The sequence below is a fragment of the Falco punctatus genome (genome assembly GCF_963210335.1).
Source record: "Falco punctatus genome assembly, chromosome: 3".
Lineage (NCBI taxonomy): Eukaryota > Metazoa > Chordata > Aves > Falconiformes > Falconidae > Falco > Falco punctatus.
The window spans coordinates 120070184-120093102 of record NC_137582.1 but is presented as its reverse complement, the minus strand read 5'-3'; the positions used below and the strand labels follow the sequence as shown (position 1 = coordinate 120093102).

The 22919-nt window shown below is 42.4% G+C and overlaps 1 protein-coding gene across 1 annotated transcript; it reads left to right on the top strand.

The window, feature by feature from the left end:
- Window positions 1–131: 131 nt before the first annotated feature.
- PPP1R8 (protein phosphatase 1 regulatory subunit 8) lies at window positions 132–21030 on the top strand. Its single transcript, XM_080380719.1, has 7 exons — window positions 132–265; window positions 9576–9636; window positions 14207–14360; window positions 15020–15240; window positions 15922–16066; window positions 17233–17297; window positions 18292–21030. Exons 1-7 carry the CDS (start codon window positions 204–206, stop codon window positions 18643–18645), a joined length of 1062 nt encoding a protein of 353 aa, XP_080236845.1. The 5' UTR covers window positions 132–203; the 3' UTR covers window positions 18646–21030.
- Window positions 21031–22919: the final 1889 nt, after the last annotated feature.

The following is a 22919-nucleotide window of genomic DNA, read 5'->3' as shown; positions in this document are numbered from 1 at the left end:
GCAGCAGCGTGGGGATCGCGGGAGCAGCCGGCGCCGCGCGTCCCGGCCTCGGCTCCGGCCCCTGCCCCGGCTCCGGCGGGTGCCGAGCCCCCGGTCCCGGCCCGCCCAGGCGGCGCCGCGCGGGGCACGCTGGGAGCGCCTCCCGCGCCGGTCCTCCAGCTTCCCATGCTGCCCTCGGCCCGCCTGAATGGGGCAGAGGCAAGATGGCGACGAACGCGAACTCCGCCGGCGGCGGCGGCCTCTCGTTGTTTGAGTGCCCCAGCTGGTGAGCGGGCGGGCTGCGGCGGCTCCGCCGGGCCGCCCGCCTCTGGGTGTGCCGTTGCGGGCTGCGGCGGGTGCCCGCCGGGCCGGGGGGAGTGGCGCGGGGCCGGGCCGGGCGGTGGGGCCAGGCTGGGCGGTGGGGTCGGGCCCGGCTCCCCCGGGGGCTGGGGCCGGGGCCGGGGCCAGGGCCGGGAGGGCCGCGGTGTGAGGCCGGCTGCCCAGCCCCGCGGGGACGGGGGCTGGCTGCGGCGGCGCGCTGGGCCTGCCCGGGGGTCCGGGCTCGGGGCGCAGCCCCGGGGGCGCGTCCATCGGCCGGCCTGGGCTTACCGCCGGCGTGCGGCGCTGGCCGGAGCTCGGCAGCGCTTCCCGGAGATGCGGTGTCTTCCCGAGAGCTTAAACAGAATCGGTGCTGTGCTGGAAATGTAATTTTCTGTTCAAGTTCTGTATTCGGTACGAGAAATCTATCGGGTTGAAACTAGCCTGGTGGTTTTTTTTCTTGCGTTGAGTTAAGGAGTCAGGGCAAAGGGACGTGTTGGAGAAGCAGCATCAGGACTGTGAGTGTGACTGGTTCTGGAGTCATAGAAAGGTCCGTGTTGGAGGGGATCTCTGGAAATCATCTGGTCCAACCTTTCGCTGAAAGCAGGGCTTTAGATTGGGTTACCTAGGGCCTTGTCTCATTTGCTTTGAATTTTTTCATGCATTACTAAATAGGTCTTTGCTGTAGTGCCTTCTTTGGGTGCCAGAGCATTGATTATTCAGGGGATGTGTGCACTTATATTTTAAATCACATAGAAAATGACATAACGTGTTATAGCTGAAATGTTTAGCATCTGTATATGTGTGTGACCTAGCTATGTACGTGCATGCATAATTGCAGTCTTCGATTGCATAGTCATCTGTTCTTTGCTACAGGTCCCCTGCCTTTCCGTGCTTTGATGATAGTGCCCAGTGAATGGATGCTTAGTGAATATGCTTTGTAATTTTAACCTGTCTTATAAGTCTTTACTTTAGTTAGTGAAACCATTTAACCCTCTCATGGGAAAGAATTGCTCATTTATTTTAGTATTTTATTTGCTCTGAACATACGCAATAACAAACATCTATATGAGACAAGGTGGTGCTCCATAAAATGGTGATGTGATAGAGTAGGTATAGGCAAATAGTATTCTGGATGTTCAACTTGAAATTTGAAATATTCTCTTTTTTTTTTTTTTATAGTGTTTTTATACAACAGTGTTCACAACTTGCATTATATTCAGTGGTAAATTGGAATTACTTCTGCCTTTGAAAGCTGTAGCTTGAATTAGCTGGAGAAGTATAACTTGTGAAATGCTTAATTTCAGTAACTTGCATGCTATTGCAGAAGAATTCCTAAATAAATACCATCTGGAGGGGAGGACTGAACAGCTATAAGTGTGAGGGCCTCTTCAGCTACATGCTTTTCAGCTTCAGCTACATACAAGGCAGGGTCTACAGGCAGGCAGCATTCTTCACCATGCAGATTCTGACCTGATTTGGTTTTGAGGAGCAATCCGTTGTGCTGAGTGATAGAGAAATGAGGTGGAAGAGGCACTGGGGAGATGATCCAAGCCAGGGGTTCACACCCAGGATGTTTGGGTACCAGGTTCTGTTTTATCCTGACATTTCTAAGATTTTGGGTAATTCCCTTTTTGCAACCTTTTACTATAATGTTCTGAAATCCTCCACAGGTATTTCTGCTGAATAGGCAACATAAAATGGGACCTATTAGGTAGGTATGGCTGGTGGGATTCCATTGCCTCATCCATAAGGAGGGAGGATCTCTCCTACCAGGTGGATTTATTTACTTCTGGTTTATTTTCCTAGTCTGCAAAAAAAGAATAATATATTTCATATTAAAGCTTTACATGACTTCTGCTGGCATCTACTGAATTACAGATTTTAGCTCACAGTTTTGAAATACTTCTTTCTTCCAGAGCAAACCAAAGAGCACACAGTTATGATATTGAATAAATGATGGGCCTTTCACAGGTAGGATTCTCCAGAGTGAAAATAGTTTGTAGTAGTAGACTTAGGTCAATATTTGTAGCTCTGACTTCCCAAAGGTCTCAGTGTAGATGTATCCTGCAGGATCCTTGATGTCTTACGCAAGCACCGAAAAGTCTTCCATATAGGTAACAGTGTAGATCTTTGTATAGGAAGCTTTGGTTGACAAAAAAGCATGGAGTTGCAGAGAGGCTTTGTGGTCAATAGCAGCTTCTTCTGTAGTGAATTATCTTCAATCTCATCAATCTATATTAAAATCAAAATCATAGTCTTTACCTATATTTACTTTTCTGCCTCTAAGTAGAGCTGGCTTGGGGACTGTAAACACTGATCATATGAGAAATATATCTTAAATGTAATCAACAGAAGTAACTTTTTTTTCCCCCGTCTTTATAAATTGTTGCCCATGCTTTTGAGGTTTGCCTTCATCATTGTATCTATTCTTTCTTAACGTGGATAGTAGGTTTTCACTGGTTTTGATTTCTGGCTTTGATTTAGTTTTTGTGCTGTTATAGGTTACTACTTTATAGTCCATAAAATATTATTTCTTTTCTTGTATTTCCAACAGTTAACTAGCTCAAGACAGACAAAAAATAAATGCTGCCTTAATAATACTTGCTTATGCTCGTACTTGTTTACGCATGTACTGTAATTCCTCAACATGTGTTAGGAAAGACATGGGCTATGCATTCAAAATTGGAATAAAGATGCTGCCAATACTTTCTATGGATTATAATTTAACCATACCATGAGATTAGAAAATGTCTGTAGATAACAATCGCACATCCTAGTTTTGGTAAGACTTTGGTACACCTTCTGAGGTCATTTTAGTCAATAAAAGTAATTTCCATGAGGTACAAATAATCTGAAGAGTGGTTTTGAGGTGACCATCACATGTTTAATGGATACTGCCTGTCCTTTTGGCCTGGTTTAACCTGCATTTGGGATTGTGAATCTTTCTTTATTCTCTGCCTTGACATACCATTAGTTGGGATGTCGCACTTGTTCTGGAATGTACAATTGCAATAGTATGTTTTAAAGGCTACAGTAATTTCGTTTCGGTTTCTTTGAGCCAAGAACAGGCTATACCTGGCAGCAATGATTCTGCACAAATTTCTGGAGAGGATGAACTCTAGGGTTCTGGAAATTCCACCCTGTCCTTGAAGTTGGACTTGAAGGGGTGTACAGTAGTCACATAGGCCAAGATTTTTAGGAAGTGGCTAAATTTAGGCTTTTGAGTCCACATCTAGAAACCTAAATAAGTGACCTAATTTTAAACTAACACAATAGAAGGAAAGTTGTCCTGTCTATGTCCTTAATAGCTGCAACTCAGAATGTCTCTTTAGACTGGGTGTGAATGATGTAACTCAGCAGCCTTGCTGAAGTTCAACTGGATGTGGCTGTTGTAACCCAGTTGGCATGTCAACATTGAATCTTAGCCTTGTGGAAGAGATGCTGTCAGCCAGTCTGTAAAACTTCAGTTCTGTTACTCAGTACTTCTAACTAGCACCACATCCCAAAGTGTTAATGGCTTTGTGCTCTTTTTCTGAATTGTTTTATTTTTGTTACTCTATATACTCCTTCCAGGTTTAAGCTCAGCTTGGGCTTTTCTTCTTCTTTGCTGTCCGTCCCTGCTTTTTGCCATTACTCTATAGTTCTGCAGTACTGGGTTTGCTGTCAATGGCAGAAAATAATCTGTACAGATTCCTCACAGAATCATCCTGACGTAATGGACAGAGCAATGGACTGACCTGTAGAGCCCATGGTGAAGAAACACATTTTTCTGTTTCTAGGGCAGAAGGAAGAGTTTTTGCTTGTAGGTGTTTTATTTATCTCAAAAAAAACCTATCTGAACTTGGTTTTGTTCAGTGGCATCCCTCTTAAGTACTACATTACTAATCATTCAAAGCAGTTGGTGTCTTTTATAAGGCAAACAAATCCATACATGTAGCTGCTCAGGGAAAACCTGAACTTCACCGTGTCCAGCTGCTAAACTATATTGAGAAGGAGCTGATTATTCAAGGCAGGGAGGTGGATGTACTATGTCTGCCATGGCTGACTGTCAGGTGAACCAGCTTTCTTCAAGGCTGTTTTTATTAGAACACGCAGGAAACAATCATTTTAGGAAGAATTAGAGGGGTTCATACAACTGTGAGTGTATAGGGAATTGACTTTGAGGAGGCAATAGCAGTTTAATAGAGTCTGTGGGCTGACCCTTTTAGTGTTGGGGGTTTTATTAATTACCTTGACAAAAGCAACCACAGTGCTTTTTAATGACATAAGCAGGGTCAACACAGAGGCCAGAGTATTAATCCAGTCCTTTTGGTATAACTTGAAGACCAGAATGGTAAAACCAAGATAAAATACAGAAGTTTAAGATGGGAAAAGTGACTAAGAACAAGAACTACTTCTTAAAGCCAGAAACTCACAATTCAGAAGTAAAAAGACAAAAGTTTATATTCAGAAATAAAAGTACATACACACAAGTACATAAACTAATCACAGAACAACCATCAATTACTAGTAACATATAACTGTTCAAAAATAAAAAGACTAATATTTTACCTGATGTGTAATCTGTTTGTAAGATAGAGACGTGTCAGTGCTGTTCTAAGTAGGCACTGATGAAAATGCAGTCTGTTATCTGTACTTAATAAAGCTCAGATCAAACTGATACAGATGCAGTGGGAAAACTCATCAACTGGGAAACAGCGATACTTCTTTGAGACAAAACAGAGCTTTAGTTGTCTGTTAAAAACAGGGATGATTTTTAAAAGAATTTTTAAAAGAGGGGTAATATTTGGGAAACTTCTTTTTATAGCTGAAGGGAAAGAACAAAAAAATTACGATAGAAATGAAAGGATTTGATAAAAAATTCAGGATGGAAATCAATCTGTCAGAATAACGAGGCTTTGGAACAGATTCCTGGTAGGCATAAAGGTTACAGTCCTGTCATATATTCTTCTGATTTGTACAGGTAAATTAAACTTCCAAACATACCTGCTCTCACTCTGAAAACGTAGGAATAATCTTAACAAATAATCATTATGTTGTTGCTCACTACTTAATATTCATTCTCGTATTTAATTCCGTGGCATTTGAATTCATTTTTTTGATGTCATAAAACCTTCAGTTCTCTCTAATAGAATATTTATGACCCTGCTCTCAGGAATTAAATTTTGTATACAGTTCCCAAATTTCACTGTATTCCATGGAGACTTTGTTCCTGAGTAAGTAACCAAGGGAACCAGAGTGAACCAGTAAAATCTAGTTCTGCGTGGAACTGCATTGTAAGAAGAAAACATACATAGAGCCAAGGTGAAGTTGAGCAAGTGCTTTAATACAAATGGAATGCTTTGTTCAGTTGAGGCAGCCACATTTCTCATCAGAAATCTTCCATAAAATGCTCCTAGAACACAGTCAGGTTTTTTTATGTTCAGGCAAGGTCTGTAATTACCAAGTTTGAGCCGCAAGCTTTTTTTACTGTATTTCTTACAACTGGAAGTTTGGCAAGTATTATTTTAATGCTTCGAAGAGTAGAGGAAATCATAAATGCCTCCCATCAACTTGCATTTTTTTTAAAGTTCAAATGCCCTAACCGTCGTATTTCCTTCAGACATAACAAGGTTAGATCAGGATTATTGGTCAGCTCTTTGTCCAGCCCTCTTCTCCCACATGGGAAGAAACCATTCTGCATGAACTAAAATAATTACCCTAAAGAGTTTGACCGTAACTTTGTCATAGTATCTCCCTGTTTAGCGAATCAAGTCACCTAAACAAATGCCAGTGTTGGCGTGGTCTCAGTTTCTGTGATGTGTATGCTCTGCTTTGTGAAAGGCATATCGCTGATGCATATGATGAGCAACAACTTTGTGTTCAACCAACATCTTGGTAAGAGGTTTTTTCTTCATTCTGATTTCTTTCTATGAAAAAGAGCATTGAAACAGCCATACTAATTGAAAACAGCATCCCAGACGGTTTCCTATCATACTGTGGTAGTGACCAGTAACTTAATGTGCTATTGTTTCCATCGTCTTTAAGTGTTCTGTCCTCTTGTATGCACTCAAGGCTTGTGGCTGTCAGAAGCAAAGGGGTTTTGTGAGCTGAAGACTCTGTCTGGGTGATCATGTTTAATAACTAACACCAGACCTGATCTCCACAAACTTGCTGATTTTTCTTTGTTGCCTTGTAGTTTAATTCCACAACGCTGAGTGACAGTGCTTTCCACAAGTTATGCAAATGTCTTTTTTCTCCCCACAAGTTATGCAAAGGCACTTGTTTTCGAATCCAGGGCTGCTTGTTTCTTGTGTTTCAAGAAATAGTGAGTATGCTAGTTTTGTAGCATTCATTGAGAGGACAAAGGCAATAAATACTTACCTGTTTTATCCAAGCTTCAGAAGATATGTACTAGATATTTTTTTTTTCCTTCCTCTCGCATGAAGCCATCTGTACTGGTCATTATCCTGTGCCCTTCTCTGCAAGAGAACCAGAACTGGCACAGCATTCAAGATGCTAAAACATTGTATTTTTATAGTTTCTTCTTTATGATGTCTTTGCTTTGTCAACTGTTCCTCTGGTTCTTTCTGAATGTAGTCATGATGACTCTAGATCTTTCCTGAGTGGCAATAAGGAGCCTGGAGCTCCTGGTTGTGTTTGCGTGGTTGAGGTGGTCTCTCTCTAGCATGTACTGGCATTCAAGAGCACCGATTTCCCCCACTCCCAGATGGTTTATCAAGCAGCAGTTCAGTATCATGAGATTAGTTTACAGCATTTCAGTCAGATTTGAATTTCCTGCATAATTGTTGTCATAAGTGATTTTTCTTGTTTTTGTTGGCTCCTTTTTTCCAAATTGTGTATAACGAAACAGAGCCCTTGCAGAACCCTGCTCTTTCCTGACTCATAATCATTTACATTCCATCATTGATTAGTGTTTTTCCCCATCACACCTTAATTTCCATAGGACCGTTAGATAATTTTGTCAAAAGCTTTAGTAAAAATGCCAGTCTACTGTACTGATAGCCTTGTTAAAATCTTCTTGGCTGTCTCCAGTATTTCTGGTAAATTGTGAGATACTACTTGCCTCCTCAAAAAACATGTGAATTCTTTCTCTCAAGTATTATTTTTAAGTTTTATCTCAGTCAAAGATACAAGAAGCTGTGCTACAGATGGTTAGCCTAGGCATCTCTTCAGTCTGGAGAAGGAACAACCAAGAGAGATGTTAGGTGTCTGGAACCGTGAGTGAACTGACAGTCTGTAGGAGACAGGCGGTTGCTGTCCTTTTGAGGTGAACTAGTTTGCAAAATGAAATTAATGGCAAGCAGACTTGTGGCCAAATAGAGAAGAGGGTGCTTCAGCTATGTGTAGGTGATCTGTGAAGTTGTTTGTGTAAGATTCTGTAAATGCATTAAGTTTATATTTGTTCTTCGAGCAGTTTATGTAGATAGCTGGTTAAATGGATAGCAGCTGTGGTGCAGGAAGTCCTTGAGCTGGTAACCTTGAGCTGGTAACTGGGAGAGTATTCCTGTGGGAGGCACCCAATACTGTTCCTGGAGGTAGTTCTTAGATTGTCAAAGGTTCCTTACGCTGGGTTTGTCAGTTTGATCTGCCTGATACAACTCCACAGGAATGTGAGAAATCAGTACTTGAAGTCAAACAGAACCAGCACATGCTCTCATGATTAAACAGTGCTCTCATGATTAATGAGAAATGTTCTAAAGAAACATTAATACAGTATTTTTGGATCACTGTATAAATAGTATGTATCTTCTGTGCCAGTTTTGAAGAGTTTCATTGTAATGAAAGTTTACTTTGGGGGGGGGGGGCAGCTACAACTTTGCAGTTTCAGTGCAGTGGAGAAAAACAAGTTTGCCAGTGCTCAGGGGCAGGAAGAGGAAACACTGAGAAGTGGGCATGGATCCATGAATGAAACCTGTATTTCAGTGAAAAATGAGCACTGAGGTCTGAGGGGAGCACAGGCAGAGGCAGCAATACTTAGGTGTAGCCTGGCTGTATGATCCTAGAGCAGTATTTAAGAGGAGGTGGCCCCCTAGCAATGCTGAAGGGACTGGAAGAGTCTGTCATTTATCAGCTCATCAAACAGACTGTGTCATCTTCGGGATCATTTTTACTTGATGGTCTTTTGCCCACACCACCATAATCTTGTTTCTAGGAAGCAGTCACCATTTTAGCAGATTTCCCTGGAGCTCTGCATCCTCTGCTGCTGCTGTTTGTTCTCCTCCAAAAAAGAGAAGGGCTGAGAGGGGATCTTACCAATGCATGCAAGTATCTTGAGGGCGAGTGTCGAGAGGACGGGGCCACGCTCTTTTCTGTAGTGCCAAGCAACAAGACAAGGGGCAACAGGCACAAACTGAAACATAAGTTCCCTCTGAATATGAGGAAGAACTTCTTTACCTTGAGCGTGGCGGAGCGTTGGAACAGGCTGCCCAGAGAGGTCGTGGAGTCTCCCTCTCTGGGGACATTCAAAACCCACCTGGACGCGACTCTGTGCAACCTGCTCCAGCAGGGCTTGGACTCGGTAATGTCCCAAGTTCCCTTCCAGCCGTGACCAATCTATGGTGGGCAGGGATGGAGCTATAAGGCTGGGGGAGCTGAGCTGCTGTTTGTTTGAGAATTTGGTGGAGGAGGATTCTATTGTCATAGGGTAGGAGTCCCTCTGCCACCTAATACTGCAGTCTCTTCCGTGTTACCGGTTTTGGTAGGAAAGTTTGATTATAGGGAGTGTGGAGGAGCACTGGCTATTGGCCAACATTTTTATAATATTACAGGTATGTGTAGAGGTGCTTTCAGGTTTTTTACCATTACCAGTCCTAGAGGGGAAAGATGGTAAAAGCTTCCATTCTTCTCAGCAGCTAAGGGTAGAGATCTAATGTTTTGAAAGTACCATGAGAAAACAGAGCCCTTGAGCAGGTCCTTAAGCAAACAGTCCCAGTCTGTCCCCTTCTCCGGTTCTTAGCCTCTTCCTGGCCTTATACCATGTTCTCTTAGCAGCTGCCCTGTTTATTTTGTAAATAAGCTATTTTTCACCTGGAGAAGTAAAGCTTGAAGTGCACTGTGTCCTATTAGCTTAACTCTTTTTGTAAAAAATCATGTTTTATGTGTTGTCAGAAGGAATCTGCAGGGAGGAAAAGAAAATTACAGGATTTTCACATTTTCCCAAAACTAATTCTGCTTCCACGTGTCTGGGTTTGGTCTGTAGCTCTAATAGAATATTAGCTCTAACACTAATAAACTTTTTATTAAATGTGTTTGTATTTTCCTTTATTTTCTAGGGCAGGAAAACCGCCACCTGGCTTACATCTGGATGTAGTCAAAGGAGACAAACTCATTGAGGTATGAAAACAGGTTTTGTGTGTATTTAGTGTATCGTATACATAGGCACCATCAGTAAAACATTTCCCAGCTTTTTCCACACTTACTCATAAGTATTTCCTTTCTCTCTCATATCCATTATTTTCAGATCAGTTTGTTTTACTCTAAAACTTCAGAATTCGTTTTCCCTTGCCTGTACTCCAAGGCTGTCTCATACTGTGAAGTGCTTCTATCAGTTGTCTTCCGATTAGATGCCGTGTTTGAAGTGATACAAAACTGCAGTCCTCAACCAGCAAACAATGACACTTTGATTTCTGAATATAAAACTTGTCCTAGTAAGAGAGAGAGAGAAAAAAATAAAATGTTTGTAAGGGAAACTTGGTACTTTGCAGAGCCTTATTTCTTGCAAACGTAGTTTTGGACCAGAGCTGACATCTTATTCCCTATAAGACACTTTATATAGGAGGTATCAGACTGCAGACAGAAGGCACCTCATCTTACGAACTTCAGGAGCAGACATTTGAATAACATGGGGAAAGAAATCTTAAATACAAAAGATTAAGAGGAAAACCTCTTCACTTTGTACTGCTTGTTTGAGATACTTGTCTGGCCAGCTTATTTTTTATTTTGTTTTACAGTAAGGTTAACTAGGTATCCTGTATTTTACAGGATTGCTCCCCTGTCCTACAGTATAAAATACAGTATGATTTTTTTCTTCCCATGTTCTGGTTCTGTGAACAGCATTGTGTTTAGCACAGACAGAATGAGTTATTTTTATTTATATTTATTTATATACTATATATATTTATTACAGCAAAGGGATTTGTCTGAAATAACACCACCTCATTCTCTCATATTTTGTTTTATATCCCACTAAAAGTAGTAAACAAACAAAACAAAGCTCTTTAACATGGTTGACAGAGAGGACGCAAGCCAGCAAATGTATTTTAGCTGTGGATAGACTTCTAACTTGCAATTGACTGGAAAGAGAAATGCTTCTGGACAGCAAACATTTCCAAAGTTGAGCCAGCTTTTCTGAACAGAAACTGGAAAATTAAGAACTCTGTGTTAGATCAAGAAAGATTTAGGTCACTTAAAATCTTGGCTGGTGTTTAACTATGCTACCACAGGAGCAGCAGACAGTATTAAGTGTTCCTTCTGGTGTCTAGCAGGAGAGATTTACTGTTTAGAATTTGGTTAAGTTACCAGAATATGCTTTGCATAGGAAAGCAGATAGAGATGTCATAAATTGGTATCTTGCAAATGAACTTGTGTTTTCCCAGGCCAGAAACCAGTAAAATGAGGCTTTTCTTTATAGTCCCCTACTGTTGGTTTTACAGACTGTTTTGAGGGAGTGCTTACTCTGGATTTAAAGACACAGAAAACTGGCAAAGACGGTCTTGACCTAAAAAGAGGTGTTTGCTCAGGCTTAATTTAAAAGGAATTAGGTACTAACAAACATACATTTGCCGCATCTTCAGAGTAGCTCGTTAGTTCCTACAAGACATGGCTGAGTTGGTTCTCACCTGCTACTCGGACTGCGTTGGAGCTGTCCTTCACTGGCTTTTCGTAGGCGCTGTATCTTTCAAACCCTTTGCATTGCATTTGTCTTCAAACCATGGACCACGTATTCTGCTTCTTACGGTATTGTTACATCTTCAGAATCACTTTCAGAGATCAGAGAGCTGTATGTAGTAGGACTGCTGCTCAGCTCAGCCTTCTTGCTGACATCCCAGCAGCAGTGTCTGGGGTAAGGATTGTACTTGGCACCAAGTATTCCAGTATTTCTTTTAGGCCATGGAATGAGATTCAGTGAGCAAAGCCAAATGGCAGTGACTTTTAGTTTTTTGGTATGTGGCAGGTGGCCAAACATAATGCAGCCTTCCCACCTGGGAGACTTAGTCTGAGATGAGTTTTTTTTCTTGTCATGTTTCTTTTGAACTTTTGAGCATGGAGAGAGAGCTTTAGGATGAAAGAGTTTATATGGAACTCTCTGCTGAATTCTCAGGTGCTAAGGAAGTGTCTGTTGTGGGAGTCCTGGTCAGGACTGGGGAAAGAAAAAAGGGAACAAAACGCCATATGGAAGCTGAGGATGCACCATTGCTTTTGGCAATGGATAAGCAAATCTGGTGTTGATAACTTGACAGTCAGGAATGTTGTCCTGGTGGTGTCAGACTCTGAGGCTGTGCTGCCCAAAGCTTTTGGACCTACAGGAGGCCCCAGTTGGCTTTGTAAGTTGGCTTTTGTTTCTGTGTTTGGTACATGTGACAAATCGTTTTTCAGTGTTGTCTTTTATGGTAGGCAGCAGTAACCAAGAAAGAACATTCTTAAATCTTGTGGATTACTGAGCACTTGATACTAACCAAGCCATCTGTGTCCCAGGTCTTGTGCAGAGGTCTGAGGTACACGTTGTGATTGCTGGGTCTGAAAAGTGCAACATTAAAACAAGCCATGAAGTGTTTAAGCTCAGTGTATAAAGAATGACACTGGGTTATAACTCAGAGGCACAGAAAATATGTAAGTCAGTGGATTTCACAAAGTATTTACTCCCATGAAATCGTGCCTGAAGTATATACCTTCAGTTAGCTGGGAATAAGGTATTACAGATTATTACCTAAGGGACCAATTAATTGTGAAGTCATCATGATGTGTAATGGGAGCTGAGTTGTTCAGTTCTTGTAGTGACCTACAAGAGAGAATAAACATGCAAAAATAAATTACACACTTATTACTGAATACCAGGTTATGAGAACTTGCAACATGGAGGCTGACAAGTGTTCAGCAGAACAATGAGAAATCCAACACAGGAAACGTAGAACACATCTGGGGGGGGGGGGGAAATCTGAAAAAAGTCAGTGGGGAAGTGACCTCTGAATGCAGCAGTGCTAAAAGCCTCACAGCTCATAATTGGTGGGTAGGTAAATGGATGTAACTTTGCAAGGTGATTTGTAGTAGAAAATGAGGCCCGTGTGATTTTTACACTTGCAGATAAGGCAGAGAAATAGAAATACTATGTTTTATTCCAGGCCATCTCCTTATTTTCTGTATGACTTGGTAGTGCCACAGAATCATTTAGGTTGGAAAAGATCTTTCAGATCAAGCCCAACCATTGACCCAGGACTGCCAAGTCAGTCGCTAAACCATGTTGCTAAGCCCTGCATCTATGCGGTTTTTAAACGCCTCTGAGGATGGCAGTGCCACCACCTCTCCAAGCAGCCCTCTTGGTGCTCATTGTGTCAGTCTTTCTGATAGCTCAGGAAAAACCCAAACCAGCTGCCTGTAACGGGTCTGATACATTCACTCTTTCTAGCCATGTCATTTATACAGCTGGCAAAACTGAGTAGCAAGCGACTGATTGACATGAATGCTTCTGCCAGAAAGGGAGGTCCTTCCTCATCACGCAGTCCCAGTGCATATAATGCACTGCTTCACTAGAGCTAGCTGGGACGTGCATCTGAACGAAGGCAAACTGATTCAGTCCACTAAAACAGTAGAAGGCTAATGCAGAAAAAAAGTGCTTTGCAAGCTGAAAACTGTGCTCAGATGTGTGGCAGTGTAATTGAGGAGAGGATTGTATAGCTGGGAATGGAAGGAGGGAGAAGGGAGAAATCCTTGTGCTCTAGCAGGCCAAACGTTAATTCCGCTCAGAGCATCTTATGAAAGCAATGCTTTCTTGAAATAAGGTCTAGGTTTTTTCTGATAGAAAATGTATCATCAGCATTCCCTTGATCATGCTATTGGAACGTTGCGTGGGCTTTGGTAAATGTTTCAAAAAGCAGGAGAAGCCATCTGTTAACAAATCTGTAATGCATTGCCAGCCTTTGACTTGTGCAGCTGGAAGAAAGAAGACACATCTTAGGTTAAGGTCTTGGAATACAGTGAGAAAGAAGTCTGTGCTGCTTAGGTGCTTCAGCTTTTAGGCACGAGGAGTTCTTTCCAACAACATTGTCTGCTAATAGAAATATGCTGTGTACTCTGTAGGACTGTGTCAACATGTTCCTTTGCATTTCATAGATGGCTTATGTAACTGATATTACGGTATGTAAGGTCTTGTTTGAAGAAGAGATTAGAACTAGGATGAATTAAGAAGCAATGCCTAAAATTAGTGGTTTACTTGAATGGATTCATATCACAATACATAATCAGTATAGTTTTACATCTTTATCATAGAAGTCTGAAGTCTTCTGTACATCAGTTTCTGTACAGAAATATAATTCTGATGTTCTTTTTCGGACTGGAAATCATTGTCATAGATTCCTGGCTTAGACAAGGCCTAAGTCATCTGCATTAGGGAATGTGTAAAAATCTTTGGGAGCAGATGTGAGAGAGAATCTCTTGTAAGAGGCAGTCTCATGATTTGAAGAGTTATTATTTTTCCCAGTCCCAGAAGGGAAAACCTGGGACTCTTCCATGTTCAGCTGTTCTGATTTTACAAAGAGAACATTTGACTTTCTGTATTGAACGGTGTCAGACAAAATTGTTGATGCTTTGTTTTTAATTTGTTCTGTTTATTCATGTTCTTGACTTTTTCAGGAAGATGCAAAAGATTATAGGAGTCTAATATGCTTCTCTGTTTGATATTCTACCTCAGAAACTCATCATTGATGAGAAGAAATACTATCTCTTTGGGAGAAATCCTGATCTGTGTGATTTTACCATTGACCACCAGTCTTGCTCTCGGGTCCATGCTGCCTTGGTCTATCACAAACATCTCAAGAGGGTTTTCCTCATAGATCTAAACAGCAGTAAGTAGCATGACATTTAACCAGATAGAAGTATGATATTTCAGTGCCTAAACATTTCTGAATCTGAGGTACTTTTTCCCTTTTTTTTTTGTTGTTGTTGTTGTTGTTTGCACTGTATGGATAGATGACTATGATCTGAATTAGCGTCCTAGTGAAAGGTTGGCAAGGATCAGGAGCAAAGGAGTGTTTGCTCCACTCAGCTTACATCTGCTTCACTTGGTGTTTAAAACAGCATTTTTGGGCATTTAAGAGGCTAGGGGAGAGGAGGAAAGTGACTTGGCCTTCCTTTCACGATTTTAATGAAGTTTTCTCTTCTGAGGGTGGTATCCCAAGATCTAAAACCTGACAAACTGGTTTTTTGTTTTTTTTTTTTTTTCCTCCAATGATTCCAGACATAGTAACTGAGGACCTACGAGAATCCAGAAAGTAAATGGTGTTTGTAAGTTATTTCCCTGACTTTTTTTAGACTTTTGATGTCTGTTATCTTACTTCATGAGATGGTAGGTAAAATTGTACACTGCTAATGTTTTCAGCAGTACCTTAGTGACTTGTATCTTGGAGCAACCACGTACAGTTTCTGAACTTCTCAAGACCTGAACTCAAATAGTGTGAGCCCAAGCTGATGACTAACAGGCTGTTTTGTATTTTGATGTTCTCAGCACATGGCACATTCTTGGGTCATATTCGTTTGGAACCTCACAAACCCCAACAGATACCCATTGACTCCACAGTTTCATTTGGTGCTTCTACACGGGCATATACGCTGCGAGAGAAGCCTCAGACACTGCCGTCAGCAGTTAAAGGAGATGAGAAAATGGGTGGTGAAGATGAAGAGCTCAAGGGCTTGCTGGGCCTGCCAGAGGAGGAGACAGAACTTGATGTGAGTACATGGCGCATTGTAGCTAGATGGCATTTCTAGCTAAGCAGATGGCATTTCCCACTTGTTTGCTTAGGTTCAGGTTCTTAATTTCTTGGCCCTGAAGATAGTCTGAGGTGTCTTCTGCAGGCAGATAGGCACAAACCATCTCGTTCTGCCATGATGTCTGTGATCGTGCTGCTTCCCAGAATCAGTGACCTAATAATCCTACTATTCCACTGGTCTTCTCACAAAGGCTTGCCAGGGAGTACATGCTGTCCAGCTAAGATTACCCCAGGGCAACGGTGATTTCCCACACTGTTCCCTACGGCCAGTAGCAATGAATGCTACCCTGTTTCCCACAGTTGGTGAAAAGGGGGAAAGCAGTGTATGTGACATTCACAGGATTGTTGAGGTAGGAATGGACCTCTCAGGATCATCTAGTCCAGCCCCCTTGCTCGGGCAGGGTCAGCTAGAGCAGGTTGCCCAGGATCATGCTCAGTCAAGTTCTGAATATCTCTGCAGACAGAGACTCCGCAACCTCGCTGGGCAACCTGTTGCAGTACTGGAGCACCCTCTCTTCCTAGGGATCTAAAGTCAAAACTGAACAGTGTGCTGTGATCTTTTGATATGCGCAATCATACAATTAAATCAGACTTCATACACTAGTGGCTTAAACTGTTTCATCTCTAAATTTGTCGCTAGAACCTGACAGAGTTTAATACAGCCCACAACAAAAGAATTTCCACGCTAACCATTGAGGAAGGGAACTTGGATATTCAGAGACCAAAGAGAAAACGGAAGAACTCCAGAGTGACGTTCAGTGACGACGATGAAATCATCAATCCAGGTAAGAGTTTGCTTTGATCTTTAGTTGGTGCCCATAAGGCCCTCTTTTCAGTATTCTCATAGGGATTCCTCATGGCTGCATGTGGATAAGGAGAACAGAAACTTGGCAGTCAATATTTGGGATCTGCTATTTCAGAGAAGCTGCCACGTGTCTCACTGAAGTCTCTGACCTCTCTGTGTTTCTTCTCTTCTACCTGTAAAATAACCGCACAATCTGTGTGGGGCAGGGATATCACACTCGGCTTCATTGTTCAAAATTCTATGAAATGTTGGAAAAATCTCATGTGTCCAAAAGGAAAGTGGTGGATTTTGGGGTTTTTTGCCTTCTTCAGAGTGTAAATGGGAACTGAACTTGTTTGTTTTTCATCTGTCCCTTATTGCTTTACTTACCTGTTGCCTAGTGGATATGTATCTTAAGCTCAGAGGTCTTTTGCTATGTCTGCATATCTGAAACACATTACCCTCACTCAAAACAATACTTCTGAAGATGTATCTAATTGCCTGTTAGTCATTTTTCTCTCTTAGCTGTTTTATATTAATGGCATTCCTATTTACAATATTTTACATGGATAATGTTCTTGTTGATAAGAGTAGCTTATTAATTAGCATGCATCTCAAAATACAGTTTGGAGCTAGTTTTATTTGGCAGTGTATACCACCCAGAATAACCATTTTGATTTATAAGGTTGCGCACTTTAATGTGCGGAACGTCCTAATGTAAACACCAGTCATTTGCATTACGAAAAATAATTTTTTTTCAGACTTTCAGAGACTGTGTGTTGAATTCTTCTGACTGCTACTTCAAGGTCCCTCAAGGACTTCTGGGGCCAGCTGTTGTGCCTTTGAGCACATGCAGTGCCTTGTCAGGAGCAGCTTTCAGCCTGGAACTCCAGTCTGTCAGATCAATGCAAACTCCCCATCCATCTGTTCCCTTCTCCCGTTCTCCATTTGAGTGGAAGCCTTTCTTACCAGAATATCTGATGAGCCCACCTTGAGATAAAGCCCACTAGGTGTCCCCTTGGCGCCTCTCTGTTTGGGCACGCTTGTGCTTACCGAGTACTGAGAAGAGAACATCCATGTGCCGGTTCTTGATAAAAGTTCCTTTACCTGACAGATGTTCTTTTCCTGTATTCTTACTGAAGGCTTCACTGTTCTTGCCTTTTACAGAGGATGTGGACCCTTCCGTTGGGCGTTTCAGGAACATGGTACAGACAGCAGTAGTTCCTGTTAAGGTACAGAGTAACTCCCAGCTTTCTAATTAATACATTACATTGATGAACTCACGTTTTGAATTACACCGTAGAAACGTACTGTTCTATGTTAAGCAAAAGTCGTGTTCATGTTTCACTGTTGCCATCTTTTAGCAGATTTGACCATTTCCCTTCAAAACCAGCTTTAGCTCTTTTCTTTAGTAACGCATGGGATTAATGGCAATTTCTTTTTGCTCCCAAAAAGAAATGCTTTCCAGAAATTTAATATAGTAGTTTGAGGCATCAGTTAAAATTGTGGGAAATGTGGAAAATGGAAAGTAAAAGTGAGAGGTTGTTTGTTTAAATACTGTAAGTACTACAGATTTCGTAAAGTTGTCTACTAGGACTAGCAGGGTTTAGACTTTGCTCCAAGATGAGTGTGTGGCCAGTGCTGTATTTATTTGGAATATGCTAGGAGTAGGGAAGATTTGCAAAACTTCAGGGTAGTTAAGCAACAGTGGAATAGCATTGCCACTTGTTGCTGGTATACCCTAAATAATGTATGTGGAAAAGGAAAAAATTCTACATAAACCTCAGACTGCAGGAGAAGATTCCAGTGATCAGGAGTTAGACAAAAATCACCCAAGTGATGTGGAAGTTGCAGTTTCTTACTGTGGTGGGAAGGGCAGGTCTGTGTTACTGATTACCGACCTACTCGGTCTTGCATTCAGGACAAGCTCAAGACTCCCAGGCATGTACAGGAGGTAAAAAGGTGCACAGACCTGATCCAAGTTAAACCTGAGCTTCAGCTTCTGTCACCCCTTCCTGCACTGTGCACCTTTAAGAGTTTATTATTAAGTGGTTTTCAAGGAAACCCAAAAGAAATCTTCTGGGACAAAGTCTGGGGCATGGTCTGTAACCACTTCCTATGTGACTGGTCTAGGTGCCTTTTTGGGGAAAACGGCATTGGCATCAGTTTAAATAGCTTGCTGCTTTCACGTATTTTGAATAATTCTTTAAATGCTTCCATCTACAGAAAAAACGGTTGGAGAATCCAGGCTCATTGACCACAGATGATTCTGCATCGCGACGTATGCAAAACTTTCCCTACAGCGGGGGATTATATGGTGGTTTGCCTCCAACTCACAATGAGGCAGGTTCCCAGCCGCACGGCGTCCATGGGACAGCTCTCATCGGTGGTCTGCCGATGCCCTACCCCAATCTTGCCCCGGATGTGGACTTGACTCCTGTTGTGCCCTCGACAGTTAACATGAACCCAGCTCCAAACCCTGCTGTCTTTAACCCTGAAGCTGTGAATGAACCCAAGAAGAAGAAATATGCAAAGGAGGCATGGCCGGGCAAGAAGCCAACCCCTTCCCTGCTGATCTGAGTTGAGTGTTGTTGAGGGAGGGTGGGAGTTACGAACTCCAGAAACTGTTTATGTGCAGTATCGTCTTTTTAAAATTTCAGTGTCCTAACCAGATGTAATACCAAGATTGGAGAAGTGAAATATCCTTTAAAGATCTGTCTTCAAATGTTTTTATATGTCTGTTTAAAAAAAAAAAAAATACAGCTCCCATCTCCTTTTGAACCAAAATATCTGGCAGCCTTTTCTTAGCCATTACTGTCCCCTGAATTTTGATCTGTAAGTTGAAGGGGAGGAGTCATATAATTTAATAATCATTTATGGCATGACCCTGCAAATTCGTGTATTTGGGTGTCGTGCTTACTGTGGGTGAGGTTGTTCCTGCTGGACTTGCTAATAGCAGGACAGCTGTGTCGGAAGTTAACGTCTGTGGGGCCAAGCCTTTCAGAAATCCCATTGGTATGAGTTCTAAAGCTTGCAAAATACAGGTCAGCTTTGATTTTTTACATTTTTAAAACTCCACCAATGTGGGGGGGTTTGTTGTTGTTGGGGGTTTTTTGTTGTTGTTTTTTTTTTTTTAATTTTTGGGGGGTTTTGTTAGCTTGGCTACAGCTTGTTTTAATTTCCACCTAAAACACTACAGCATCCCATTAGGTCATGAGAACGTGGAGCTGAGATGGACAAGAAGTAGGTGGTGTTCCTCAGCTGTGGTCCAGTACTGTGCGACGGAGTGCTGTGTGGGTGGGCAAAGGGGTGCACACACGGGTGGATCTGAGCTTGGGTTCATGCCAATGCCAACATACAAGCATGGCAAGCCTAGGAGCGTTTGACTGGTGGGTAGGCACTTTCTACGCTTCCAGACCAACAAAGTAGTGTTGACCCTACCCTGTTAAAACTTTTAAGATGGAGTTAACATGGAGGACAACAGTTTCTTGTAAACTTGGTGGCCCTTTTAACGTAAATAGTTGAATTTTCATTTGCAAATGGAACTTGTGAGGTTAAAGTATATGTGGGATGCAAGAAGACACACATAAAAATGAGCAGCCATCAGCAGTGTCAAAGGATTTCTGTATTTAACAACTAAACCCACAATCCGCAAACTATTTTTACTGCTAGTAACAGTGGGTGAGAATTGAGTGCTACTTAAAGCTAGAATATGAATTCTCAGTAGAGAAACTTGACTCACCTTGAATAAAGCAATGCACAAGTTGGTTTCATAATATTACGTTTTTGAGGACTTCATCGCTTTTTCCCATTGAATAATATGAGAAGCTTGATTTGGATTGTTGCTGTAGCCCTTCAGATCCTCGGGTTTAGGTTTCCAAATCTGATTTACATGTAGTCAGACACTATGTCTTTACTTTTTGCAAGGTAAGGCCAGAACTCTGTTTTTCTTAGGTTTACTCTGGATTTTTTTACGTTCTGCAATGCAGTTCAGCTACATAGTCGCATTCCTTTGTTTGGGGGAATTGTTCCAGGAAACATGCACTAAAATGACAGTAGCGTACCCAGCTGTTCATTGTGTACTGTAGCTACCTGGCTAAGTAGTGTTAGGAAGATCTGATGGTTGCTGGAGCAGCGCTGTGTTACAGTGCATCTGGTGTGCTCTACGCACTGGACCTGTTCTGAACAGATGCTCCAAAATCAGTGTGACTTCTGCATCTGCAGGGTGGTTGCTTCTGTCACGTTACAGAGGTAAAAATGAGCTAGTAGCTACCCTATTTGCAAGAGCAATGGCTTTAGAGACTGGTTTGTTCCCCTCCCTGCACCATCATGTCTAGCTCAAACTGTTATATGGATGAACACAGTAACTCCGCCGTGATACAGTGCTGCTCTGTGTTTAGTTACTCTTGAATATGATGCAGTCCTCAGACGTTCTGCTTCCAAACACTCCGTGCTGCTTCCAAAATCTTTCTCCCTTCAGTTTTGCTTCTTTCTGGTGTGTAGAATTTTCTTTCTCCAGTCAGTCTGCTTTATGAAGGCAACTCTTTAGGGTAAGACTAGTTAGGGCAAGTAAAAGTTGAACAGGTTTTCTTCTTCATTTTTTTGAGTTTGGGTTGTTTTTGTTTTGTTTTGTTTTTCATTTGGGGGTTGGGGTTTTTTTGGGGGGGGTGTAGTGGTTTTGATTTTTTTTCAAATGGCTCTTTGCAAGATTGTTCTTGAAAAGGGAAGCTTTACTGCTCATTGTTTTTTAAAGCTCTTCTCCTCCCTGGGTTTGAACAAGCTCTCATTATTGTAGAGCTTAGGGGCCATAGCTGGCCAGTACGGGGGGGGACCATATAACATCTAGGGGCTTTGTACAGAAGTTTGTACACTTGTGTAATATGTAATAGGCCTTTTCACACTTTCTGTTGAGCTTTTTACCTGTAACCTTTACTATGTTGTAAATTAAATGCAGATTTTGCCAGTTTGGAGAGTGTAGTGTGTTCGTTCCCAGTCCACACTTCTACAGTTGAGACTGTACATTGTTTTGTGGCTTATAGAAGGATTTCTGCCGTGGCAAAGTGCAGCTGTCACCACGGGTCTTGTTCTTGGTGGCTGGCTCAGGTCGCAGCACTTAAAGCTGCCCCCCCTTCTTTGCTCGTGACCTGCTTTGCTGGTTGTGCTGCAGCGCGTTGCAGCTTCGCGCACCGGAGTGACACTTAACAGTGGATTTGAAACAGCAGTTGCCTTTGTTTCTGGGTAAAGTTTTATCGGGTTCTGGCATAATTCTGTCTTCAAGTTATACTTCAGACCCCAACATTGCTTTTCTCATCGCCCAGCTTGCTGCCTCAGACACAGAGTGGCCTTGGGCAGTCTAAGTGCACTGTCCTTTGTCACGCTGTGTCTGCAGCTTGTCCTGGGCTCACTGGGGAAAGCTGTAGTGAAAAGTAAACTGGGACCTGGTTAAAGAGAGCCATGGTGCCTGCATTGTAGGGTTGAACCACAACAGAGGCATTCTGCTTTGTTGAATTTAGTAATATTTAGGCTACAGAATAGTGTTCCTTCTCAATCCAGCGATATCCTTTAAGCAGCAGGGATAGTTACATTTTTATTACTGTGTGTCAGCAGAAGGCTCGGCCTTCACAATTCATGTGCAAGCCGCTGATCTGCCAAAGGTAGAAACAGTTGGGGCAAGTTAAGTAGAGAACTTTGTGGTCTGACACTCTAAGTGTTGGTGTGGTTAGCAGTTAATTTCCTGTATTAAAAAAGTATTACAAAGCAGTCAACTGGCATTATAATCTAAAGTGCTCTCTGCAGTGTGGAATGCAGAGATGGGATTGAAGAAGTGGAGAAGAGTTTGCAGCTGAAAAAACGATTGAGCTAAAGAGTAATGGCAGTGTTTTCCAGGAACCTCTGTCCTTGCAGCATTCACTGGATTGTCATTGTTAACCACTTTTCTCTCTCCTTTTGGTTTTGAAATGCAAGAGTGCAGCACCCAGCATGCATCACAAGAGCTGGTAATGAGCTGACAGAAGTTGTTCTATTCCCAGTGTGCTGTGCAGTAAGATACCAATGTCTTAAACCCAGTCCCAGCATTCCTGAAAAAATTACTTCTTGGAGAGGAGGTGACTTCTCCCTGGGGCCTTCTAGAGAGCAGGAGTAGCTTCCAGTGCAGGACGGGTGAGTGTGCCTGCTGAAGTGTGCACTTGTGCAATTACACCAAATGCTTCAAAACACTCAGGGGCATGGGGAAAGATCACAGCAGAGGGCTGGACTGGCAGACGTGGTGCAGGACAAGCCAGAAACGGGGCTGTGTAATGGCTATTACCGGGCTCACAGGTCAGATGCTGTTTAAAGGGTTTTATTCAAAAGCAGACTAATACGGTCAGGTCATTTCTAGGCTCTTTGATTTCAAAAATGTCTTAATCTAGCAGTGGTAGTAAAGGGGAGTGGGGGGGAGTTTCTGCTTTCACTTCTGCTGAACGCCAGAGCAGCTGCTGATCCATACAAGCTATATGGTGTCACTGGGACCTACCTGCTTGGTGTCAGAGACAGAAATGCTAGGGCAAGTTGAAGAGTGTGAAGTAAAATAATGGCGAGTTCAGGATATACAACCGTGTGGTTTGGGTCACAGTCTTCTAAACTGGTCTTCCCTGAAGGTCCCATGACTGGTAGAGCAGTAAGAGACACTTCACATCCCGCATCACTTCAGTGCCTGAGACTACGATGCTTCCCCTGTCTCCCTCAGAGACCTGCCTGCTCCACAAAAGCAGTAGCTTTCCAGCAGCGTTGACAGCTGCTTCAGTGTTGTCTTACGATTTTCAGAGAACCGATGTCCTCTTCAGAGAAGCTTTAAGGGAGTGGCAGCTAAAAAG